Below are 25,244 nucleotides of genomic sequence, written 5' to 3'. Positions count from 1 at the left end.
TGCGTAACTCTTATACAGGGATGGAACTAAGTCAAAAGCATGCCTCTCTTAACCTCATCCGTGCTGCCCCGATTTACCGCCGGTGCTGGGCCCCAATGTTAATGGGTGTGGTCATGATGGAACGGTTCCGTCATGAGCACAGCTCGATCGATGCTCATGACAGAACCGTTCCGTCATGAGCATTGAAAGGGTTAAGTACGTGTGTAGTTCTAACAAGGTCTGAGCCTTTGTTTCCCCTCCACTGCATTTGTATCTAGGTGTAAGGCTCTAGACCAGGGGTCTCCAGCCAGTAGCTCGTGACCTACTGTAGCTCTTGAGCTAACTCTGAGTAGCTCACCTGTGTGCAGCCCAGCTTATTAAATTAGAAAGATTTTGCATGATTGAATTATTATAAATATAAAGAAATCGAAATTATACTGCACTAATAATATTAGTAGCTGTTAATGTGTTTTATTGAACATAAGTAGCTCTCAATACAGAAAAGGTTGGAGAACCCTGCTGTAGACCATTCCGGGTCAGGAGACTCAAACAAAAGGAGTTCTGAGGACCCCTCAAATTCGGCCTTTGTTTTTGGGCCCAGCTGGAGTCTGAAATAAGAAAGCCCCCTTCCTGCCTGCACATTGTTGCGGAATTAAAGCAGACAACGTGCAGGCACTGCTGAATGCGTCCCGGTGTTTGAAAAGTACACCGGGACAAGTTAAGCATATTTTGCAGTGTGGCCCAACTTCTTGGTAGGATGGACTGCATCCACCCTGTGAAAATAATGGGTGGATGCCGTCCACTCGCGAAAACCCCCCGGCTTGTGGCCTGGCTGCATGTATTTCGCCTTGACTGTGCCACTAGATTATGCATACAGACATTATTTGTGTCTCTATGCCTCCTGCTATGATTTTTACGACAAATTGGAACATTTGTCGTGGGGAATACATTGAGGGGGGAAACAGGAAAGTTGGGGTTATGCAAGGTAAAACTTTACACGGTCTCCCACCTTGCTCGTATTTTACTATTTAGTCTGTCTTACTTTATCGTATGATATTTTAATTTTATTTTATCAAGGCCTGTTATTTAATGTATCTTGCGTTTATCATCTTCACACATTTTCGATAAAAGATTTCATTTCAGATAGTAAAGGGGCTAAATACCAAGGGCCACCATATAACAGACACGTTTCATTGGTGCAAAAAGAAAGAAGGGAAACCTGTTTTTCACGATTGCTGCTGTATGTGTGTGATGTTTGCACCAGTGATAACTATTGACCAGGTATATGTCACACTAATCCTGCTGAATTTATTTATTGGGAAATGGAGAAAATACATGTTTCTATTGTTTTCAATTGTGACCAGTGTGATTAAGCTTGATGAAAAGTCATTGCATCCACCTAGAACATAAGAGCAGTGGCTTGGGCCTTTCTTACATCAGGGTAATGGAAAGCCTGTGCACTGAGGGCTGCCTCACTGTCAACAGCATCCGGAAGGACAGCCAGAGATGTAATGTATAAGGCCAGTGTGCTGTGGATGCGTCTCTCGTACACTGACACCCCCAAGATGAAGGGGCCCACTTCCAATTGATGTTCAGAGCTTCCTCTTAAGTTATCCTCATGTTCTTGTAAGCAAAACTTTGGATGCAAGAGGCTAATAACCAAGAAGGGAACAGTATATTTGCTAGCAGCACAGGGTTCTCCAAAGTCGGTCCTGGGGGGCCGGATCAATGCCAGATTTTTAAGATAACTACACTTATCTACTGAATCACTAGGTAAAGCCCATTATTGGGTGAATGGACAGGCAGGAAAAGGGAAAATCATGTAGGGGTTTTCTGTCTTTCCTCTGTCACTATAAACTATGCCTTAGTCTGCCTCTTTAAGTTTGTATTAGTTTGGGTTAAATACTAGTTTTCCTCAAAAGCTTAAGTCAGTAACAATGAAAAGTACAATCCCAAATGATCAAAGTTAGTGTGTTGCAGACATAATGGATAAAGTAATTCATCACTTCAATTCAAAACATGCCAACACTGCTTAACCCAACTTTACTCAGGAGTCCCTCGCAAGCTGCACCAAACGCCACCTTCTCCTCCTAAACTATATACACTGTATTTCAATCCTCAGTTAGAGTGCCCGATTGCCACAGGCTTTGTCTATTCAGCTCAGCTGGCTGCAGTTACTCTGCTGGAAGCTCCCTATGGTTGACGGGCAATTGAGGGAATGGACTTTGTAACAGGAATAGTCCCATGGTATGAGTCCTGCCATTGAGAGTATAGGAATAAGACAATACACAGATTTGGGTAATCAAGGGTTCAATATCCAAACAGCTGTACAAGGGCACAGGAAGACCATGGCAGGCCACTTGATGGGCCACTAATTCTAGGCTTGGCTTGGCCTAGATTGCCTGCTCCCCTCCCTATAGCTGCTGAGCAAATAACTGCTCAACTGCCCCCTCCATGGATATCAATTGGAGGTAGTCAGGGGTCACATGTTTGACCTCTAGCTTGCTCCCTGCTACTCCTGCACTTCCTTTGTGACCCCTGGGCTCAGAAGAGGCAAAAGTGTTGTCACAGCTGCGACCATTGACTACCTCCAAATGACACCCACCCACTGATCACAGCCTGCTGGCTGCCTGAAATCTCCAACCCACCAACACCAAGTTACTGCATGTTCCCCGGCAGCGTCTGTGATGTCTTCAGACAATGGGCGGGCAGGCAGTCAACTGGCCAGACGAGGAGCAGTGTTTTGGCTGCGTTCTTGGTGCGCTCTGAATTTCCAAAGTTGACCTCAGTGAAGAGCGACTTGAGGATTAGTATCCAGCAGTCTTGTGACAAAGCACTGCAACCAGACCAGAAGTTGAGTGCAAGAGCAGGCTTCTTCCTTGAGAAGTACCAGGCTCAGCCTGCCTGCAGTCCGCCCAGGACAGTGCACCTTGGTCTGCAGCCCAGTAAGTGGCTAACACTGTGAGAAAGTGCGAAAGGAAATGATATGAAGGAGAGAATAGGAGTGATTGACATATGCAATCCACAGACAGGGAATTATTCCACGTGCAGTCTGATATTTTCAGAATTGAAACATTTCCAATTTTAATCCATAACAAACTCATTTTTGTTACTTATTGATCTACTTCTGCTAATAAGCATTGGCAATGCCAATAGGTCAGACTTGTCTTAGGTGTATGTTCATTGCTGAGAGATAGCTCTTGATATAGTGAGTGAAAACTCAGAGAGAGACTCCCAAATACTGGTCGTTGCTTTGATAGATTTCCAGAGAAAGTGTCATTCGAAGTGTCACTCTTCTGCTCACTGTGCCACTGGATTCAAGCTAGCCTGACTGATGAATTGTTAAACCCAGGAACCGGTCCCATGATGCTTGTTTCCGGTGCAGGGAGGACCTGACTTGGCAGTTTGGTCTGGGCTGTTCCCATGAGGCACAGGGTCAAGACTGATTTGCATATGGCTGGGTCTAAACTGGGGTGGCATGGTGAGCAAACGAACGATGGATTTAACCCAGATCTCTTAACTGGGGGAAAATGTATGATTTATTCAGCATTCCATCCATCATTTGTTTGCGTGGCACTCTTTTGACAGCAGCATGTCACTCATAGCCAGACTGAAACCATAGAAGTGTCACGCATAAGCGATTTGAAAACGCTGCCGCTGTGAGAGTGGGTGAGGGTTTGTGTCCTAAACAAACTAGTCTGTTTTTGAGGGATGGAGAGACAATACCACTCCCAATATAGGCTACATCCCACCACCTGAGACGATAGACATGGGGTACTACTCCATGTGATTAACAGAGACCTCTTAGTCAGCACCCTCTGCTTTTCCTTCCTCACATAAGAATAGAACAACTCGTACTGCAGCTGATAAACCTGGGGCCCTACTATTATGTATAGGGCGCACTTTCCCTGTTTGTGCCCGGCGCACCTTAAAATAGGTGCACCGGGCGCAAACAGGCAAAGTGCGTCCTATTACATAGAACGCGCTGCCCCCAGGACAGCCACAAACTTGTGCTGCCCTAGGTGCAGCGCATTCAAGTGAAATACAGAGCGGCTTTAAAGCAGCCGATCCGTGTTTCACAGTGCAGCGGCGACCCGCCTTCACTTTTAATGGGGTTTAGAAAGCCCCTTGCAGGCGGCTGCAGTCAGTGACTATACCTGCCTACAAGGGGATGTCTTTCCCCCTACAGAGGGCTGCTCTCAGGGGGCGCACTGACAGCAGAGGCGCAACTAGAGCCAAATTTCAGGGGGGTGGGGGCGCTAATAAAAATTTCAGGGGGAAGCTAATTCTTTCAGCAATAGGCAGAGTGGAGATGCAGGGGCTCTAGGAAGGGGTGAAAACACAACAAAGCCTCGTTAACAAGTAAATGGTCTTTTAAAGACCTGTGAAATACTTGGGTGCGGCTGCAATAAGACGATTGCCAGCCCGGGAAGCTGTCTCAGCCCAGGCTGACACACACGACGGGCGGGGGCTGAAGCCCTTTGAGCCTAATGGACGTTGCGTGCCTGACTGGCAGTACGCCACCGTTTAGATGGTGCACTGTCAGTGTGCCTCCTGAGAGCTTCTTTTCCTCTGCACCCCCGTCTGTAATACGGGGCAGGTGCAGAGGCAAAGGGATTCTCTCATTTGCATGGCCACGCCCCCATGCAAATGAGGCAACGCCCTCTTGAGGAAGCGCTGGTGCTGTATGTCTGTGTGTCTTGTTTTCTCCTGTCAGATCCCTTCTGACAGTGATGAGTTTTTGGATACCGAGGTAGTCACCTCATTACTCCACATTCATTTAGAATTTTTTAGTCGCTGTTTCGGTTGTCTTATCGAAGTGTGACTCTTTGTCACAGTTGGGGTTTTATCACATGGTCAGCTCAGGCCCCTTCTGTAATACCAAAGGGCCTGGGGGGGGACAGCAAAGGGGGGCACAATCGCCTGTTGTACCCACGGGCACCTTATGTTATATGGTCCCAGATGTCTACCCTGTTCTCTTACTGAACCTGTGGTGACCCAGTTCTAAGGGGCTTTTGAGACTTACGTTAGCAAAACAGGAAAGCACTGCTCACATTCACCCCTGAGAAGCACTTCAGTGTGCACAAAACAAGACCATCTAATCTAACACTGATTGTGACATCAATCAGCAGGTGGACTTCCACCTTGAAGGCAGCCTTCAAATCACGAGCACAGATGATGTCGCTGTATGTCTCATGAGGAACACCTCGGTGTACACAAAACGCGGGAAATTAGCTCAGGTTGTGACGTCAGTCTGAAGGGGAATTCAATAAACGGTCACTGGTGCCCGAGCTGTGGAAGGTGAGCAGACCTACAGGGGGCGTGGTGACAGCACTGACTGCCTGTGCGGATGAAGGCTCACTAGTGCAACTCACTCCTAGCCCCACCCCCCACCCCGCTTGCACAATGATAGGATAAAACACGCAGCTGAGCCAAAATCAGTCCTAGCTACAAAGCAAACACCACCTGCCACTGGCATCTTAATCAAACCTTGGCAAGAACACGAGAGTGGTTTTGCACAGTGGATGTTCTCCTCTCTTTGGGGTTTTACATGCAGGGTACGCATGCAGGTCTGGGCTGCTGTCACGTGTGTTGGGAAACAACAACGGGGCGTTCCAAGGACTGACAACAATCTCAGCCCGGTTGCCATTTTACATTAAATCTCGCACCTCCAGGCGCAGGATCAGATCAGGAAACTGCAGAAGTCAGCCATTGCGCTGTCAGGTCTGTGTCGGCCCTTGAAACGTGACGCGCTGATGCCTGCCGAGCACACACATGCAGCCCTGCCACCGAACACCACACACATGCCCGGGCGCCTCAGCGTTCACACCGTGATACCCTAACGCAGGCAGACAGCCCACGCCGGGGAGTGCCAGCAGCAGGCAGTGATGCTTTCACCGCTAACGAGCGCGGGCAGCCGCGGCCCTTCACAGGGGGGGGGCGCCATCTGCATATTTCATGAAGGCTGCCCTGCCGCCCCCATCGCCCCCACCCTCTTACCTTCAAATGCTGCAGCTGCAGTATCTGGTCCTCCAGGAGCTGCCGCCTGTCCTCGATCTCCGCCTGCCTCTTGCGCTTTTCCTGCAAAATGTGGAAACAAAAGGGACACCTCAGAATTGAGTCTGTGGCTCCGCGTTCCGTCGGGGGGCTGGCATCAGTCTCCGTGGCATCAGGGCATGCATGCCTGCGGTGCTTCCCTCCCCTGCTCTGCTGCTGTCAAGGTGTGTGTGTGTGTGTGTGCTTCCCTCCCCTACTCTGAGGGGAAGAGGGGGTCTGTGTCTGTGTGCTGTATCCTTGCCACGTGCCTGCACTCGGCTCTCTCACCTGTTCCCAGAGTCCTGTGAGCGTTCCCCTCGGCTACCAGGGTGCCTGCTCCTGTGTGCCTGCAGGCAGCATCTGCCTGCCTGCCCTGGACGGAGGGAACTGCCTGCGCGCTGACTTGTGCGTGCTTTCTACTCCTGTGGCTGCGCAAAGGCTTATATGGTGGTTATGAATTATGCAGCAGCGGCGACACGTGGGATTTATGTACACTTTAAATAAGTAATAGCACTTTGCTAAACAACAGGAACCGACAACTCCAATTCCTTCACTTAAAGCAGGCTGCTGTCAAAGTGTCACAGTGCAACGAGTTACTCGTTACGAGTGAGGCGTATTGTGTTATGGTGCCGGGCAAATCTGCGCATAAGTGCATGATAAAGACGGGATCTGTGGCATGCCCAACTGTGCGGTGCGACCTACCCCATTAGTCATTTCCCAGTGTGTCACCGCGTGAGCTGCCCCGAGCAGGGACCCATTGCCCAGGTACACTCATTACACCACCAACTAGTGATGCCAAAGGCTATATTCTTTAGTGTGTATAAACTCCACAATGATAACCATATCACAGTCTCAAACGAGCCCTCACATTCAATTCCTCATAGTTAAAGACAAGTCAGTGTTGACCCTGCTGCCCTGAGCATCCCTCTGCCTTGGTGGCCCAGGATACATGTCAACAAAGTCACAAGTGTGTTCACTTGTACCTTGGTACCTTGTCGGGCGCCAGGACCCTCCTTTGCTGGAGCAGCTGTGCGCGTAATAAATGACCATAACATAACATAACATAACTTGTGATTCGGTGTTCCCCTCATATTCGGTATATCCAACTAAAAAGAAACCTTTGTAAAACATTCTGACATAAATAGGGGTTGACTTACACTAGCGGGGTGCACCTGTGATCACTAGTGAACACACTATCATAGTTGTTGACACCAGTTCGACTACCACTCTTTGGGACAGTCATGCCCAGTCACCCTTAGCATATAGAACAGCTGCATGCTGGTTAATTTTCTGACATGTAAAGATGGTGTGAAATTGACAATTTGTTTCCAGCATTACACAATATAGTAAAAAGCAAGGCTATGATCATAACTGTTCTTGTACCAGTTACACATCGGTACAGCATGCCCTGGCCCTTTCACAGACCACTCTTTAAAAACTTTATTCAATTTACGAACATCTGTGGGGTGGCAATTTTTATTACTTTTTTTCAAATACGCAAAACAAAAGCTAAAATTGATGCACCTTCTTTATACTGTTTAAAGTTTCACCCTGGGATTTTTTTTTAATTTACAGTTTCAGGGTTGTTTAGTCCACATGTTTGAGAACATCTTACTTGTGTTTGTGAACCTTCACATGGTGCCTGTATTCAGTTAGTCAAAGTTAGCTTTAGAGACTCTGATAATCTATATCTAAAATCTAAATTTGGTGACCTTTAGTTTGGCAGATTTGCATACTTGAAAACCAAAAGTTTCATAAGGAGCACACAATGGGAAAGAAACACTTCCAGGAACTGCCCTACTCCCACCTAAGATTAGAGTTTGGTACTGCCCTACCATCATCCAAGATTAGAATTTGGTACAGCCCTACCACCCCCACCCTAGATTAGAGTTTGGTACTGCCCTACCCCCACCCAAGATTAGAACTTGGTACTGCCCTACCACCCCCACCCAAAATTATGGTTTGGTACTGCCCTGCCCCCACCCAAGATTAGAGTTTGGTACTGCCCTACCCACACCACCACCACCCCCACCCAAGTTTATTATTTAGTGCTGCACTACCACCCCCACCCAATATTAGAGTTTGGTACTACTACCACCCACATATAGGCCCCTACACCAATTCTTTTTACAAATATTTAGAATGGGATAGAATATATTTTAACAAATTTGCATCTCATGTGAGGGAAAGTTCCCACAAACGCATTTTTTGTGCCGCTGTGAAAGTTTGCTATCAAAAAGAGGGCTGCACAAGTCTCTGAAACCCATTATAGTAGTTTATCCACATACTGCAAAATGGGCATGCCGTTTTTAGCTACGGGGTCATGACCCCAAACAAATGGGAGAATTCCTTTGCCCATTCCTTTATACTAGGTTCAGGAGCATGGGCAAACTAGGTGCCGTCTCTTTTTTTAAATTAACAGTTAAAAAAATTCAATTCCCATTGATGTGTATTGCTTTCTCATTTAGTGTACCTCAATGCATCCCACGTGAGGCGGCAAGAAGAGCTCAAGTCCTCCCTGTCCCCTTTATCGATTTTCACATTCAAATATCCCCAGCCATACATGCAACATTCAAATTGGGAATGGTTTAATATCTTATCATAGGGCAGGTAAAAAAAGAAAAGGAGCTAGCTGTGAACGCCAATTTACCAAAATGCCTGAGGTAGCGAAAGTGACATCACACCCAATTTGACCTTTACTTTCCCTCACACACACATGCTTACACATACACATTAACTCATAAAAACACTCTGTCCTACTTAAGCACACTCTCACCTGCAAACACACACACAACAAACATTTAAAAGCATTTTCTCATTACCTCAGCTGCCAGACAGGGTCATATTCCAACTAATTGTACTCAATTTTTTTATTACATAAATAGTGGTTAATATGTTATTATTCACTACTAGTGTAGTAAAAAAACTGACTGAAAACAAGGAACATGGAACCCCAATCGAGGTCCCTAAGGCCGAGCTGCCCCTGTGTTCCTGGCACTGATTTTGCCACCTCTTGGGCCAGGGGTTGCAAAGGCAGTGCTAGGGGTTGCAAGAGGGAAGCCAGGGTCTCAGCTGCTACCCCTAAATGACTTCCATGGAGGTAGCTCATTGTAGGTGATGATGGAATATGCAGCGTATTTGTGCGTTTGAGGGTGGGGATCGAGTTGCCCACAAGTGGTATCTGGCACATTCCGATAGTTACCACCGTCGAGGGAGGGAATGGTTCTGGCCTTTGGAGGGCCACACATGAGAAGTCTGTATCTTCCCTTACCCTCAGAGACTCCAGCAAGGAAACCTATGTGACCTGAAAATGAAGGAGTGAAGGGAGTGCAACCTCTGATTGACTTTGGTGTTCTGTGGCAAGGGTGGGGGTGGTCACATGACCAGCATTAACCCCTTTGCTGCGGCGGCAATTCCGCCGCAGCGCTAGGGAGGAGGGGGGGGGGCGAGTGGCGCTCACATGCTCGTGACGGAACCGCTCCGTCACGAGCCTCGGTTGAGCTGTGCTCATGACGGAGCGGTTCCGTCATGGCCCCGCCCGCTCAATGGAACGTCCAGGGCAAGTGCGGAATTCGCGCCGCGCAGGCGCGCCGAGGGGGCCATGACGGAACCGCTCCGTCATGAGCACAGCTCAACCGATGCTCGTGACGGAGCGGTTCCGTCACAAGCATGGAAGGAGCTAAGTTGTCTTTGGGGGCACTCATCAATTCTGTTGGGCTACAATTAGGCTTTGTGGGTGTTGAAGAGTGCTAAATGAAGAAGTGACATTCTAATGGGCCCACCTCAGTGTGTTGTGTGCACAGCACTGTGCTATCAGCTGGGGCAGTCTCAGTGTCTCTTGTATTGTGATTGGCATGTTTTAAAATGTTCTAGAAGATGGGGATGAGGTGCTGCCTTCTGATTAACTACAGACCTTGGAGGGCCATGTGTTCCTTAATTCATTTTCTTCTGGAGAGTTCTTGGCTTCAGGTGGGACGCAATGGAATTTTCTAAAGGTTCTCGAGGTCAAGATTGAGATGTGGGTTGCTAAATAGTGGGTCATATCAGCAGCAGCATTAGTCTTTTAGAAAGAAACACTTAGCTTGAAAATAATTTTCTTTGAGACTTTTAATTAAAAAAAAAGCTTAGTTAAAAAACATATAGTAACAAAAATAATATTGAACCATTGGTATTTACTATTACCACAATGTACCAGAATCACACCCTGGCACAAACACCCAGATCGGCTAACACTGTAATTAGGTTTGTAAATCTCGCCTCGTGAAATAAGGGCAAGACGACGTTGAAGTTTTAGGCAGGTTAAGGTTGAATGACGAAACAGTTTTAAAAACTTGATATAAAATAGTTTTTAAAAATGCCAATAGCTATTACAAAATAATCTAATTTGTTGACTTAAAAATGTTTTTATTTGGATTTTAAAAGTCTGCCACCTTCAATCTATTTGCACTTTACATAGATGTTGTACAATTTCGAACCTGAAGGCTGTCCCTGTTCCAATTTGATCTAGCGTCACATGTCTCCAAATTGAGATATATCGTCTTAAAAATACTAACCACTGTATTACTTTTCATAGCCAGCACATGACAGAAAAACAGGGAGTAATGGATTTAACTTTCACGAACATCTCTCCGAATAGGTTGGAGAGAAAAGCAGAACACGCAAGCATTGAATGAAAAATGGGGTAAAGCGAGTCTGTGTGTTAGATCCTGAATTAGTTGTTTTCAGCAGCAGAAGCTCGGACCATGGTGCTGAAAGAAGGTCGTTTTTAGGGTTCTAACAGGGACTATGTGTGTGGTAGGTATCCACAATGAGACCCGGTAGAACAGCAGCTGCATGGGAGTCACCTGTATGGGCTGGGTCAGACTGGGACAGATGATAGACCAAGGCACAAAATTAAGAGTGGTCGCCATTGGCGAATCAAATAGCTAAAAGAGTGGTTCACATTTGCAAATCAGGGCAGTTTTAAACTTGCAAAGTCAAGAAGTATATGCATTTTGCAAGGTATGGGAAACTGCATACATTTGTGCATGTTGCAGGCGATTTTTGTGGTAATATCAGGGAAATCAACTGGGCCCACCCGAAAACAGACTCACAAACAGCCAAACAACAGCCCATACACATACCTGTCAGATTAGCCTTTCGGGGACTGCCAAATCACCCAATAGGGCAGTCCGACCCTGTGTATGAGAGCAGGACACAGAAACAAGGTACAAGCAGGTGTCAGTATTTGGGAGGCAAGAACTTTTGTTACATGCTCGTAGATGTTACATCCCAGGGCCAACTCTCCTGTACTGCTGCACTGCTGTGTTTCCTACCCGTTTTTCTGAGTGCTTTCTCCTGCTTTTGCCTCATTTCTATTTTACTTATTTCTCCTTCCTTTCCCCATGTTTTTCTGAGAGCTTTCTCCTGCTTTTGCTTTGTTTTTATGCTTTCTCCTTCCTTTCCCCCGTTTTTCAGAGTGCTTGCTCCTGCTTTTGCCTCGTTTGTTACTGCTTTTCCTTTTCTCTGCCTCGTTTTTTTGAGTGATTTTCCCTGCTTTTGCTTTGTTTTTTACTGCTTTCCCCTTCCTCTTCCCCATATTTCTGAGTGCTTTCTCCTGCCTTTGCCTCGTTTTTCACTGCTTTCTCCACAAAGCAGCTAGGAACTCCAGCGCCTTCATACCCTCACAAGCAGGGCACAAGTCCTAAATAAAGAAGTGGGGGGACGCTCAGAGACGGAAGTGACGTCACGACAGGAAGTGATGTCACGGAAGGTAAAAAACCTAGAAGTAGGGGGACGCACAAATACGTGAAGTGACGGCATAACCGGAAGTGACGTCACCAAAGGTAAAAAAAACTAGAAGTTGGGGACGCTCATGCGTGGAAAGGGCTATCATTTGTGTGAAGGGGGCTTGCGGCCTCGCTGGCATGTCGCATTCTGCCTGTGCAAACCCCAACCAGTTCAAAATTCAGTTAAAAAATAAATAATAATAATTTACAAAACGGCAACGAGTACCTAATATTGCAGAAACCTTTCATATATCATTCTACAGAGCTCATCTGAAAGTGACGTAATGACCTACTAAGAATGTCCGTAATCGAGAATAGTCTTACTTAGTAGACAAAGTTTGCAACAGCCCAACTTTTGCCCAGTGCACTCAGGTAAAACTAGATGTCGGAAAAGTGAGAAAAAAAACATGAGCCTTGCAAGGCATACACTGATGTCTAATGCAGTTGCTTTTACCCACTGAGCTAGCTAACCAGACAGTTTACCCCGAAGAGGAGGAGCGCAAGAGAGGCAGGGCAAGGCTCGGAATCGCACTCGAGGAGCTTTTGGAGGGGCTGTTTGTGCTTTTGTAACCTGACTCCAGCCATGACGTATCACTGAATGGGCTTGCCGGGGGGGTGCCTGTGTCGGTAATGGCTCACTTGCCGGAGTGGAGGCGCCCTGCCTGGGGCCTTAATTATACTGTCTTTGGGAACTGTCGGCTCAGCACATGACCCGGAGCCGTAGACAGCGCTAGCGCCAGCTCAGCACAGCTTTTGCACAGTGGGGATGGCGTCCACCCGGTAAGACCCCTTAAAATAAGTGGGGGGACGCCGTCCACCCGTGTGGTACCCCGACTCGAGCCCTGCTCACAAGTGATTTCCCGTGCTTTAGAAATCATGGTTGATTGATTGATTGATTACAAGGGCATGATATTTTGATATATCTATTACAATTGGATTTATATAACTCTTACTAACCCATATGAGGCATTGAATGCTTATGGTATGTGTAAAACCCACATGGCTACCTACTTAGATTTAGTATGATCTGTGTGTGTACCTACGCTAAAGACAGTCTACATTTGGGGTGGATTGTGGGTTATAAACTGTGTTGCATCTCATGTATCCCCAATTACTGCTGCTCTTGCCAGAACCAAAACACAGTGGGTTGAGTGTCTGTTGCAGAATACAGTTGAATTTTGCAAAGATGGTATTTGGCACGCAAAACTTTATCTAGTTCGCAACTATTGGCATTTGCGTCGTTTAGCGTTTTTTCCTTCGCTTCCATCCAAGAATAGTTTTTTGCATGTGATTTGCCAGCACTGAAACTTGAGAGCCTGATTAGGCCTTTGCAAGCTCTTTGCGGTTTTTGCAAAGAATGTGTAAAGCCTGTAAGAGAAAAAAGTTGTGACTTTGTGCACCCACAGTTTTATTTACCTGTAGGGCTGACGTCCTATTAAGATAACATGCATTCTCTTTCTTTCTTTCCACTTAATCAAATCATAATTCTCTGCCAACAATATCATACACTCACAGGTCACGAACTCACACCATCTGCAAATGATTTAACAGGACAATGTTCCTTACACATGAAACTAAACATCTACCAAATCTAGACAAGTCTGGAGCCGGGTAATTCAGTGCTCTATGCATTTATATGCAAGTTATACTCACTGTGTGCTTAACAGTAATAATCTGTGTGCAATTATTTTTAGTAAAATGTAGTAGGTGGTTGTATTTACCTTAGAAAAGAGCCACACATATATTACCGTAATGTAATGAAAACATTTACTCATGCTAAATGCACTTGTTTGGAAGCCATGTAAATCTTAAGGTTGGTCTAACTTGTAACCAGGCCCGAGGTGCATGTATTTTACATTTATAAAATGTTCTGCAAGTCTCATGTTTTTCTCCTTCTGCAGGCGTCTTATAAATATGCTTGTTAGCTACAACAGGCTTATTGTTATTGTACTGAAACTGTTAGATAGTTAGACATTAATTGGAATTTGGCTGTGGACACACAGATTGTGATAGTGGGAGAGATCCTCCTGTGCCAGGCCGACCTGACCAGTGATACAGCCACGGTTGCGTAAATGTGAGCTTAGTTGTCCAGCACTGGAAAACTAGGGAGTCTACTTAATCCCAGAGGACGGCCGATGTTGATTGGACTGTTTGGTGGTAACCGATATGGAGACTCTTCCACAATTTTTCTATGCATATTAATTATATGTTTTGTAGAATAGTTTAGCAGACCCTGTCCAGGCTTCACTGAGAGAAGATATCTTCCTAACTCTGCTACTTTACCCCACTCAGGGGAGTTAAGCTTCATGCTTGAGCACCCATACGTATCCTCTGCACCTTAACCCCTTCACTGCGGCGGCTATTCCGCCGCAGTGCTAAGGGGGAGGGGGGGGGCGGCGCTACCGTGCTCTTGACAGAACTGCTCCGTCAGGAGCCTCGGGTGGGCTGTGCTTGTGACGGAACGGTTCCGTCACGGCCCCGCCCACCTAATAGAATGTCCAGCGCAGGCACGGAATTCGCACCGCGCAGGCGCGGCGAGCGGGCCGTGATGGAACCGTTCCGTCACCAGCACAGCCCACCCGAGGCTCGTGATGGAACGGTTCCGTCACGAGCACACAAGGGGTTAAGTTTGGTTCATTTGATGCTGGCACCTTCTTGTTAAAAATTCCCTGTTCCCCTTTCAATTTTTATTTGGAAAAAGGGAAGATCTTTATGGAACTTGTCTACCTAATAATCTGCCTACCCTGTACTGCAAAATATTGCATCTGTTTCTTGATAATATACTTATTTAGACTACAGGGTCATTTGAATATACATAATTATTTTTTAGATTGAGTAAGTTGCTGAAATTTGATTCGCTTGTAACTTTGACCAATTTGCTAATAAAACCCTTAGGATTTGGAAGCCATCCTCTCGGTCGTCCTTGTGAAGTCACATTGGTTTCCCTGTACTTGTAATGTATTGGTGATTCTAGCTCATTTCTTACGCTTCAAGTCGACAACCAATTGACCATACGGCCATCAGAGACTCCTGTTTGATGACTATAGTAAACGACTGAGATACAAGGACCTCTGCTTCATCAAGTCTGATGGATGGAGCAAAACACCCAAAAGGTGGGACCACAGCAAAATTCAAACTGTGGTCTGACAGAGCGAGTGCTTCCAGAAGGTAGGACTAGGTAGCCTCTATTTTCCCCCTGGTGCTTGCTCAAAAAGATTGAGGAAAGACCAAAATAGGCCCTTTTCAGGTTAGTTGTATGTCAACACAATGCAGGCTTTTACCCCGCGTGCCATTACAATGTGGGCTTTACAACGCAAGTCGTTACCACAACTTGCGCTGTAGGGTGCTGGACTTAGGAATAGTAAGATTTACTATTCCAACACCAGCCTACGTACAGTAGGGAAGGTGTTGGAATAGTAAATCTACTAATCCTTAGCCTAGAGCGCCCTCCAGAGCAAGTTGTGGTAACGACTTGCGTTGTAAAGCCCGCGTTGTAATGGTAGTGCAGTGTAAAAACCGTGTGGTAATGGATGTTCCCCTTCAGGTTGAGGAGAATTCTCATGTTGGTAAAAGTCAGTTTTGTCTGGAGCACTGAAAATCCTTCCAACTTTCCGGGGTCTTCCATAGATATTAATGGAATGGGCCAGAAATGCTCCCACATGAGCTTGAAGGACATACTAATGACAGGCTCTGCATCAGACAAATTATGCTTCCCTTTACCCTGCATCAATTATCCAGAAATATTGAGAGCGCTTACAAGATGGCTGGCGAGAAGTGTAAAGCAATATATCTAACATTTTAAAAATGAGTCCATTCTATTGAGCCCAATACGATCCAGGTCCAGCATTCCACTGACTAGGTCTCCTCACTCACTACCATCAATCTAGAAGAATTGCGTCGAGAACATGCGTGCGCCAGGATGAGCTCGGCTGTGAATCAAGTCCTGAGGAGACATCTGGGCTCCAGGAAGAGACAGGAAAGTTTCCTTGTGCTCCATGTGTGGAACTGAGGTGGAAATAGAGTTTAAGTGATAAAGACACAGCAAGGTGAATCTTTTAACAACAGCTGCGAGATTCTGCGTCTGAGGGGCTATGCCTGAAAAAGGATCCGACAGCTCAGTCTGATCCTCTCCAAGTTTTAAAAATATGGAAGCCTAACTCACGGTGAGTAATAAAGTCTCCTTCCATACTAATATAATAAAGAGAGAGCCCAAACCTTTGAGGCGGGTAATCTCAGGAACCACAGCACCAATCACACACTACTGAACGCGCACTCTTAAGTGCATCAGCAGTGCACTGTGAATCGGAGCGTTTTACAGGCCTGTCACAGATAAGAAATGCTATCACAGCGAAATCCTACAAAACAAAACAATATACTACTGGCCGGCAGCAATTCATACCCGGACAACGTCGGGACGGGCTGCTAGTTACATTAATAAAACACAACATATCGTTTGCAACTGTTGGCAAAAGTGTTTGGTACTATTTCGACACAAATCGAAAAGATGGAATACTCTACAGGCCTATTAATTTCATTGTTCTTTCTTTACATTTCATATTGTCATTAATAATCTACTCTTATCAAGATGGAAGGCAGAGGGATGGCTTTACGTGGATATTTGAGCTCTTTCTACACATATAATAGGAGAAATATTAGCAAATAACGTTGTGTCTGCCTTCACTGGCTTAGTTGTGACGGGGCGTAAATGTTGACTGACAGTTGCCTCTATCAATTCTCACCATTAAAGGATCATTATGACAAAGAAACTTTTGATAAAGACACGTTAACTGGCCAAGTCGAAAAATGTGATCTTTCATACTGCATCATTAAAGCATGTTCTAAAATGATGATACGAAAACATAAACAAAAAGTGAAAACAATGATAACTGCACATGAAAGTATTTACGTGTTGAAAGTGTATAAAATACAGCTAACATACAGAGTTGTGTGACAATAATATCCAAATGTGCATTGTACATGAGATAAATACCTATATAATGAGGTTCTAGAAAGGCTTAAAATGCTAATTTAGAAAGAATCAGTATGGTGCAAAACTAAGCTTTCTGTAACGTTTATGTGGTAACACGTTTATATCAAAATGACTCATAAATAATTTGCTTTAAAAATTATAACATGCCAATAATGTCTGAAAAGATTTTTTATTTTAGTAGTACCTAATATTGACATATAGGGGATGATTACGATGGTGGAAGTCCGCCACCGCTGGGCCGGCGGTGAGGACCGCCGGCCCGATGGTGGTGAACTTCCCACCATCACCCTTAAAATTCCCACCGCCAAATTAGGATGGCGGTGGGTAGGGGAAAGGTACCTCGGCGGACGGAAAGACCGTCCGCTGTGGTCCCACAAGGCGGGCCTTTTCTGCCCGCCTTGCGGGACCAGATACAATGGGGCTGTGGCAGCGGTGCCGTGCAGGCACCGCCGTGAGCATTATGATGCCTGTCTTTTGCGGCGGAGTTTCCGCCGCAAAAAGACAGGCAGAAAATGCCTTTGGGGGCCCGTTGCGGGCCCCCAGGGGGGGGGGTGCTGCATGTGGGGGGTACTTATGGTACCCCCCTGCATTTGCATGTACAAGGTGGCAGGCACCGCACTGTGCCTGCTACATTGTACATGCAAATGCAAAACATGTATTTTTACATTGTGGCGAAACATACAGGATGCGCCGCCAGTATGTCGGGCGCATTCTAATTCGTTTTGCGGGACCGCCGCACCTATGGCAGGCGGTCCCTTTTCCAGCAGCGATGGCGTCATAATGAGCTCCATAGTCTTTGAAGAGAATAATGATTGAATTAATTGAGAAAAGTCTAAATGTGTTTGTGAATGTGTGGTTTATAATAATACTAAATGGCAGTGACTTAGCTAATTTTCCTTTAGGCCTCAAATACTTTTCCTTTCCTGTGCAAACGTAAAATCATACAAGGCAGTCGCTTTAACTACTGTGAGAACTTTTCGTATTTTTTTTCTGTATTGGTTAACAATGGACTCACCTGTTACTAAGAAACATACTTGATAGAAATGTAACAATATTGCAAACCCATGAAAGGCACTTGGGAATGGATGGACTGTGATCAAAATAAAGTTCCACCTACTCCTGTAGAAGTGATGGAAGAACAATACAATTGAACTTAATGAATCTAAAGGAATTTGCAAAAGGTTTACTTACTTCCGGATTTTTCTGAGATTCACCGATCACCACATACATCGCCCACTGTGAGTGACCAATGAGAACCCCATGTACTGATTAAATAGATATATTAAGGGGTGTAAACCAGGAACTGTTTAAGTTATAATTGCCCCATTGGAGGAGGAGTTGAGGCTGCAGGCTGTCATTTTCAATGTCTCCGCCTGACATGCTGTCGGACTGGCCTTTGATTCTCTTATGCTATTCCTTTGAACTGAACTCCCCCTAACTGCCTTCTTGAAACCTGTACTTTACCGGCTGGTAAAGTTTAGCAAGAAATAACCTTTTGGCTGAAGGGTTGGCTTGGCTGACTCCTTCTGTGGCACGCGGTGCTGCATTTCAGACTTGCAAATATCCATACTGAAGATGGACAAAATCTCTCAACTTTGCTTTGGTTTGTATGATTGATAACTTAGACTCAAATTTCATTTTGTGTTCACTCCACAGACAAACTTCAAACTGTCTATTAATTTTCTGTGCTGTATTGTGAGGCTACTAGTACTAATGATTTTGTTATTAAATCTGACCTGAAATGCAATTTCATGATCTGTCCATTCAAAGTAGGCTTTAGATAGATGTTTTTCCATGTGTTATTTGTGTAGATTCTGTCTCATTCTTTTAGTAATTTTTCTTGTCTCAAGGTGTTTATATTGTTGTCTGAGAAAAGGTATGAAATAGGTTTGAGTTGACAATTATTTATTCCAGGTCCTCATAAAGTAGTTGTCTCACGTTCTCCAAGTTTTCTAGTCCCTGTTAGCTCAACAAAAGATCCATTGGAGGACCATGATTAGGGTAATCAGGTTGATGATCAGGGTGTATGGTGTTTCAATGGGAGTATGTTGAAATGGACCTAAAGAAGTAAAGATTCGTTTTTTTTATAAAATGAAAACTTTGTAAAGCTTTGCATTGCAACAGATGCCAAGAGCAAAGGGAGAAAAGCATGAGTTACATACTTTGTAATGTGGCTACTTCAACACAATGTATTAAAGTGTATTCCACACAGGTCCATTTTGTTTTACTAGGATATGTTCATTGTTGCACTGTGTTTGTGGAATAAAATGTATGTATATTGTTTTTGTACACGGCACGCCAGAGAAGAAACTGTGGAAAGTGAAGGTCACCAGAAAGCGCAGCGCCAGATTTGGTATTGCGCAGCCCTCAAGAGTTGCAAGGCGCTGTTTGAGGCACAGACGCACTTGGTTGCCATATGTTGGATATTGCCACTTTGGTATATAGGGATATGTGACATGGCAGTCACTGATTGGCTGTTGCATGTGAGGGGGATGTAAGGGGAATACAAAAACTGTGTTTTATATAATTTGCTTTGCTTTAATTACCTCCAATTTCTCAGGTGAAGTGACTGAAATATCTACAACCCCGGATATCTGGCTTCTAGTAGGGAAGCCTATGGACCTTTCTACAGTGTGAAATAGACTGGACCAGCCGTGGACTGAATTAGATGCGAAAAGATAGTGTCTCTGCACAGAAGGGGTACCGGAAGGCCACAGTGTCATCTAAAATTTTTTAGTTAGCTCCGGCGATTCTGATGAGTGAAATATATAGAGCATAACAAATAATCCCTAACATACACTGTGCATACAATATATTTAATCTGGTGCTTTAATCATAGGCTGTTTTAAAGTATTCTGATAAAAATCTAATCGTTCTGAAGACAGCCTTGATTGGTGTTGGATCGAGGACCCTGAAGCCTGCACACCTAGCACACAGAGATAAAGCACCTTGTTAGAAAGTTCAGCGTTTTCCCTACAGGTGGGGTTTGTTGGCCTGTGGCAGGGTCAGTCACATGTCCTGCATTCCTGGCATTTAATTGAGTCTATCCCAGTTCTACGCCCCAGTGTTTCTTGTGCCCCACCTGGCACACATCATGTCGGAGGATGGTGATGATGTTAACATTTTGCCCCCCCCACCCCTCCCCCCTGGAAAAATGTCTGCGGACGCCCATGATAAGGAAGTGGGGGAATGACCGTGCATTACAGGTGTCCAGTGCTTAATTTGAGCTGGTGTTTGCAAGTGGAGCTCACAGGCATTCATTTTTGTGCACCAGCACTTATTTTTCCTCTTCAGACTATGACCCAGTACAAGAGGGAGGAAAACACAAAAAAGGGAAAGAAAGGAGGAAAACAGTGACAAAAGCAGGGAAGAAAAAGCACATGCAAAAGTCAGATAAAGTGGAAGGGAGTGTCTGGTGGTGGAGGAAATAGGCATGTGGTGGATGGAAGAGGTGTGTGATGGAATTAGGACTACACAACCTTTTTATTTGGCACCCCCTGACGGTCTGTAGCACCAGCAGCATGCTTCTGAGCAAATAATTAGGACCCGTCACTTATTCTTTTACAGATTAGGCACTACTAATGCCCGCATAGAAGGAGGTTACTGGCTGAGGATTTCCTTCTTTGGACAAGGAGTTAGGTCAACTGTACTGTATGAGAAGATAGAGTTAAGTATCCTTAATTTAATTTAGGAGTCATTTAGATCGTGTTTAATTTGAACATAGGTTCATTAAGGATTTTTCAAGCTGTTCATTAAGGATTTTTCAAGCTGAGCCCCCCTTTCATAAAATAACTTATCCATGGCACTATTAAACTGACATAGTAATAATTTCCCACAATTTGAATGTAAAAAGTTAACTATTTCAAGCAAGCTAAAATATAATATAAGTGTCGGGAGCACTGCCTTCACGAAATGTAGAAAAATAGATTGTTTTTAGTACTTTTCATTTCAATTCAATTTATTTGAATCATCGAGCTACGAAATGCAGTAAAACCATCATTGCTTGTATTCATATTAGTTATAATCTTAACAATTCTCTTCTAAAACAGGAGAGAATGTGGCCTAACGGCTAGGGCGGTGACCTCGGAGCTGGGGGACCGGGTTTGCATCTCGCTAGGGGGGCTCAACATTCTGTGAGTCTAGGCAAATCACTTAGGGCCCGATTTACAGAATGAACTTACTACTTTTGGCATTCACAGAATGCACTTACTACTTTTGGTATTCACAGAATGAACTTACTCATTTTGGTATTCACAGAAGTTAGGACTACTAACTTTAGGACGCCTAAATGCCTTCTGTGAATACCGAAAGTCTTAAAATTACGATTTTTCTCAATGTAGTAGTAGTAAAGTTAGGACTACTAACTTTAGGACGCCTAAATGCCTTCTGTGAATACCGAAAGTCTTAAAATTACAATTTTTCTCAATTTAGGAGTCCTAAAGTTAGGAGTCCTAACTTTACTACTACTTAATTGAGAAAAATCCTAATTGTAAGACTTTCGGTATTCACAGAAGGCATGTAGGTGTCCTAAAGTTAGTAGTCCTAACTTTACTACTACTAAATTGAGAAAAATCCTAATTTTAAGACTTTCGGTATTCACAGAAGGCATGTAGGCGTCCTAAAGTTAGTAGTCCTAACTTTACTACTACTAAATTGAGAAAAATCCTAATTTTAAGACTTTCGGTATTCACAGAAGGCATTTAGGAGTCCTAAAGTTAGTAGTCCTAACTTCTGTGAATACCGAAATGAGTAAGTTCATTCTGTGAATACCAAAAGTAGTAAGTGCATTCTGTGAATGCCAAAAGTAGTAAGTTCATTCTGTGAATCGGGCCCTTAGAGCCAGATGTGTCAAGAATTGCTTTTGCAATTCTTAAATAGCAATGTATGTAGGATTTGCAAAAAAAATAGTGAATCCTACATATTCCTTAATAGGAAATTGCAAATTGCGATTCGCTATTAAGAAATACCTTCCCATTCATTCCTATGGGCTTAAAAGCCCATAGGAATGAATAGGATTGCATTTGCAATCGGCGAGTATCATATAAGTACTCACAAATTATGTTTGCAATTTCAAGGATACAAGGGTGCCAAAAGGACACCCTGTAAAAGACACACAATTGATGCACCCTGTTGCACCTCTGAAATATAATTATTAACACAAGGAGGTTCCCCTGAAATGTATTACAGGGTGGGGGGTAATCACATTCAAAATAAATTTTGTGTCCCTGTTATGTGAAGAGCGGATTTCATTCGCTAAGTTAAATAGGAATAGTCTAACTTCAGTGAGATACTAACTATCTATACCCATGTAAATTAGAGACACATAAGGCAAAGTGGACAACTACACCAATGAATAGATTTAAGTAAATATACCAAGCAAACAGTAATTATAAACAAGCATTTACAATGCAATGGTTTTGCCTTTGTTAAAGTTAGAGCTATTGGCATTGCTCTTGACATTGTTATTTTTTTTTTTTTAACATAAATAAATGGCATTGTCATTTACAATGCCAGTAGCTTAATCTCTCGCAAATGCCACACACAAACACCCACGTAGAGCCCCCTCAACACACACACACACACACAGAGCCCTCCACACACACACCCACACAGAGCCCCCCACACACACACCCACACAGAGCCCCCCCACACACACCCACACAGAGCCCCCCACACACTGCGAGCCCCCCCACACACTGCTAGCCCCCCCACACACTGCGAGCCCCCCACAAACTGTATCATTTTAGCTCTCATTGAGGTGCTCTTGGCACCTTGCATAAACTGAATAACTTGGACTTACACATTCGTTTTTTTTCACTTAAGCCCCACAAACACTTCTGACAAACCTGGACTAAAGGCACCTTCACACATGAGGTTTTATGCATTTTCCGACCCAGGTATAATTAAAGTAGTTTTTCGCCATACAAGGACACAAGGGCAGAGACTGCTGGTAACTGTTTCAATGGGGCACAGCCTTCCGTCTCACAAGCATCATGTATATGTTTCTCTGGGAAACACCAGCTAGACTTCAGAAAACACCCCCAGCCTTCAGACAGCACCCCAGCCAGCACCTCCCAGCCTCAGACATCACCTCCCAGCCTTCAGACATCACCTCCCAGCCTTCAGAAAGCACCCCCAGCCTTCAGAAAGCACCCCCTCGGACTTCAGACCAATTACTTAAAATTAGAATGAATAACGTAAGTCGGCTAATATTCAGGCCCTGGTGTGGTACTCTGAGATGCATAGGCTGAGGGGGCGACTTGATGCAGTAAATACTGCATAGCCGACTCTTAACCACATTGCAGGACGATTTCCTTACTTAATCATGTCAACTACCCCTGTTTATATAGACATGGAATGTGACTACAGACTCACCGTGCAACCAGAGGAACTATGGAGCAAAACGTTTGCTTTCGAAATGCATGTAGTGTCTACCATACATGATTGTTGCATTATCAAGTGTGTTGTTTGCAATTCTGTGTGTAATTACAGGGATGATCACTATACCTAACAGATGTGCTTACTTAAACACTTCATTAGGCATCCCTTTTAACCTACACTGGATTTTACTCACTTTGAGGTGTTTTTAAAGCTATTGTGCACAGCACGCTTTACCTAACAGGTTGGTATGAAGTGTTCTGTTACCCTTGTATCTGCCATACACCATAGCAGGCTTGTTCTTTCCTTGTATATTGCAGGTATGAGAGACAATAACACCAAGTAGTTGGAAGGAATCCACCACAATAATCCTTGTTCAGCTGTTTTACGGAGAGATAGTATTTTCCCTTGACAACTGTCATTTTCTATATTAAGTAATTTATGGCCATACGCCTGAAGGTTGCCTTGTGGGAAAGCTTAAACTCGGTACGGGAGGCCTCCGTTGGTTATGGTCTTTAGCATTACTGAAATGACAGCCCTTTCTTTTCTGTATAGTTGACGCACTGGCAATACTTCCGTTTTCAGCCATGACAATAAAACACGTATGTAACGATGTGTCACATTATCCGCCAACAGCAGCCTCATTTATGTTACATGGAAAGGGTGCTCTTTTAACGTGCTGCAGAGAGTGCATTGTTTTCGCAGACGCTCTCAAGCACAATGAACTTTAGTTTTTCAAGGCCCTCTCTTACCAGGCTTTCCTCCCGACCCTCTCCCTGCTTCCAGTCACAAGCCTTGCCTCTCAAGCTGTGCTCCCCGGGGATCTGACCCCCGACCCTCACTTCCCAGGTCCTCCGCCCTCAGTGCTGTCATCCTAGACCATGTCCACCCAGATGCCACCCCGAGCATCTGCCCTCCCAGCTGCTACCATCCACACTTCTGCATCCCCAACATCTGCCCTCAACCTCCCCAGCCCCTCTGAACGTCACCTCTAGCTTCTGCCCATCAAGTCCTGCTGGCTCAAGGGTGTCCACCCAGGTTCTAGCCTACAAACCCCTACCCCAAGCGGTGTCCCGCGGCTTCTGCCCTTTAGCTCCGTGTCTCTAGCCATCCCAGCTCCTCCATCCCACTGCCTGGCCGCTTGTCTCCTATTCATCAAGGTCCTGTCCTTCTCCGTGAGGGTGAACGGGGGAGGGCCTGAGTGCAAAGGTGGGTGAGCGGTATTGGGGTTGGAGGACATGAGAGCTGAGAGGGCCGGGAGCAAAGGTGGTGAGAGGTATCGGGGTGGGAGGACCTGAGAGCTGAGAGGGCCGGGAGCAAAGGTGGTGAGAGGTATCGGGGTGGGAGGACCTGAGAGCTGAGAGGGCCGGGAGCAAAGGTGGTGAGAGGTATCGGGGTGGGAGGACCTGAGAGCTGGGCGGGAGGGTAAGGGTGCAAAGGTGGTGAGAGTGGACGGGTGAGTGGAGGGCGAGGAATGCGGGATGTGAGAGCCAAGCAGCCAGGGGAAGGGTAGAGGGTGGTGGTACCCTGGCAGGATGGAGGGGAGGGTGAGGTCTGGCCTGGGTAGGGAGAGCAGATATTCCTACATCAAACAGCCCTGGTCGTTTGTGGCACCTGCTGCCCGTCCTGGGCTTTCAGCCAGCCGCGCATGCATGATGGGACTGCAAACCGAAACTAAAAGCCCCAAAATGGAAAGAGCTGTTGGTGCAAAAGCCCAGACCGGCGGACTGCGCAAGAGGACACACGGACCCACCTGGAAGTACTGACTCCCCGTCCTGCAGGCTGAGCTCCGCAGCAGGCGCATGAACCCCCTGAACGCAACTCCAGGCGCGGGGCCAGAGGACACACGGACGCGCCTGGAAGCTCCGACTCCCCGTCCTGCAGGCTGAGCTCCGCTTCAGGTGCATGAACCCCCTGAACGCACCTACAGGCGCGGGGCCAGTGGAGGCTGTAGGCTTGAAGGAGGCACTGGTAGGTTGTGTGCGGGCTGTGGCCCTCCCCAGTCCTGAGTCCCCGGATGCAGCCGGTGAAGGGGCTCTCCCTTCGACCATTCACCATTGTATGAGGTGTGACTGACTCTGCCCAGCCGTCCT

General features: G+C 45.5%; 1 protein-coding gene across 1 annotated transcript in view; it reads right to left on the bottom strand.

Moving 5' to 3' along the window:
• LOC147728190 (paralemmin-1-like) overlaps window positions 1-25,244 on the bottom strand; it is a 547,682-nt gene that overhangs the window by 288,238 nt on the left and 234,200 nt on the right. The window contains exon 2 of the mRNA XM_086962050.1: window positions 5,980-6,060. Coding sequence (XP_086818176.1) covers window positions 5,980-6,060 — 81 coding nt within the window. The remainder of the gene's footprint in view (window positions 1-5,979; window positions 6,061-25,244) is intronic.

The sequence above is a fragment of the Lissotriton vulgaris genome, chromosome 3_1, assembly GCF_964263255.1.
Source record: "Lissotriton vulgaris chromosome 3_1, aLisVul1.2, whole genome shotgun sequence".
In the NCBI taxonomy this organism is placed as follows: Eukaryota; Metazoa; Chordata; class Amphibia; order Caudata; family Salamandridae; genus Lissotriton; species Lissotriton vulgaris.
The sequence above is the reverse complement of the archived record's forward strand: the minus strand, read 5'-3'. Positions and strand labels throughout refer to the sequence as shown.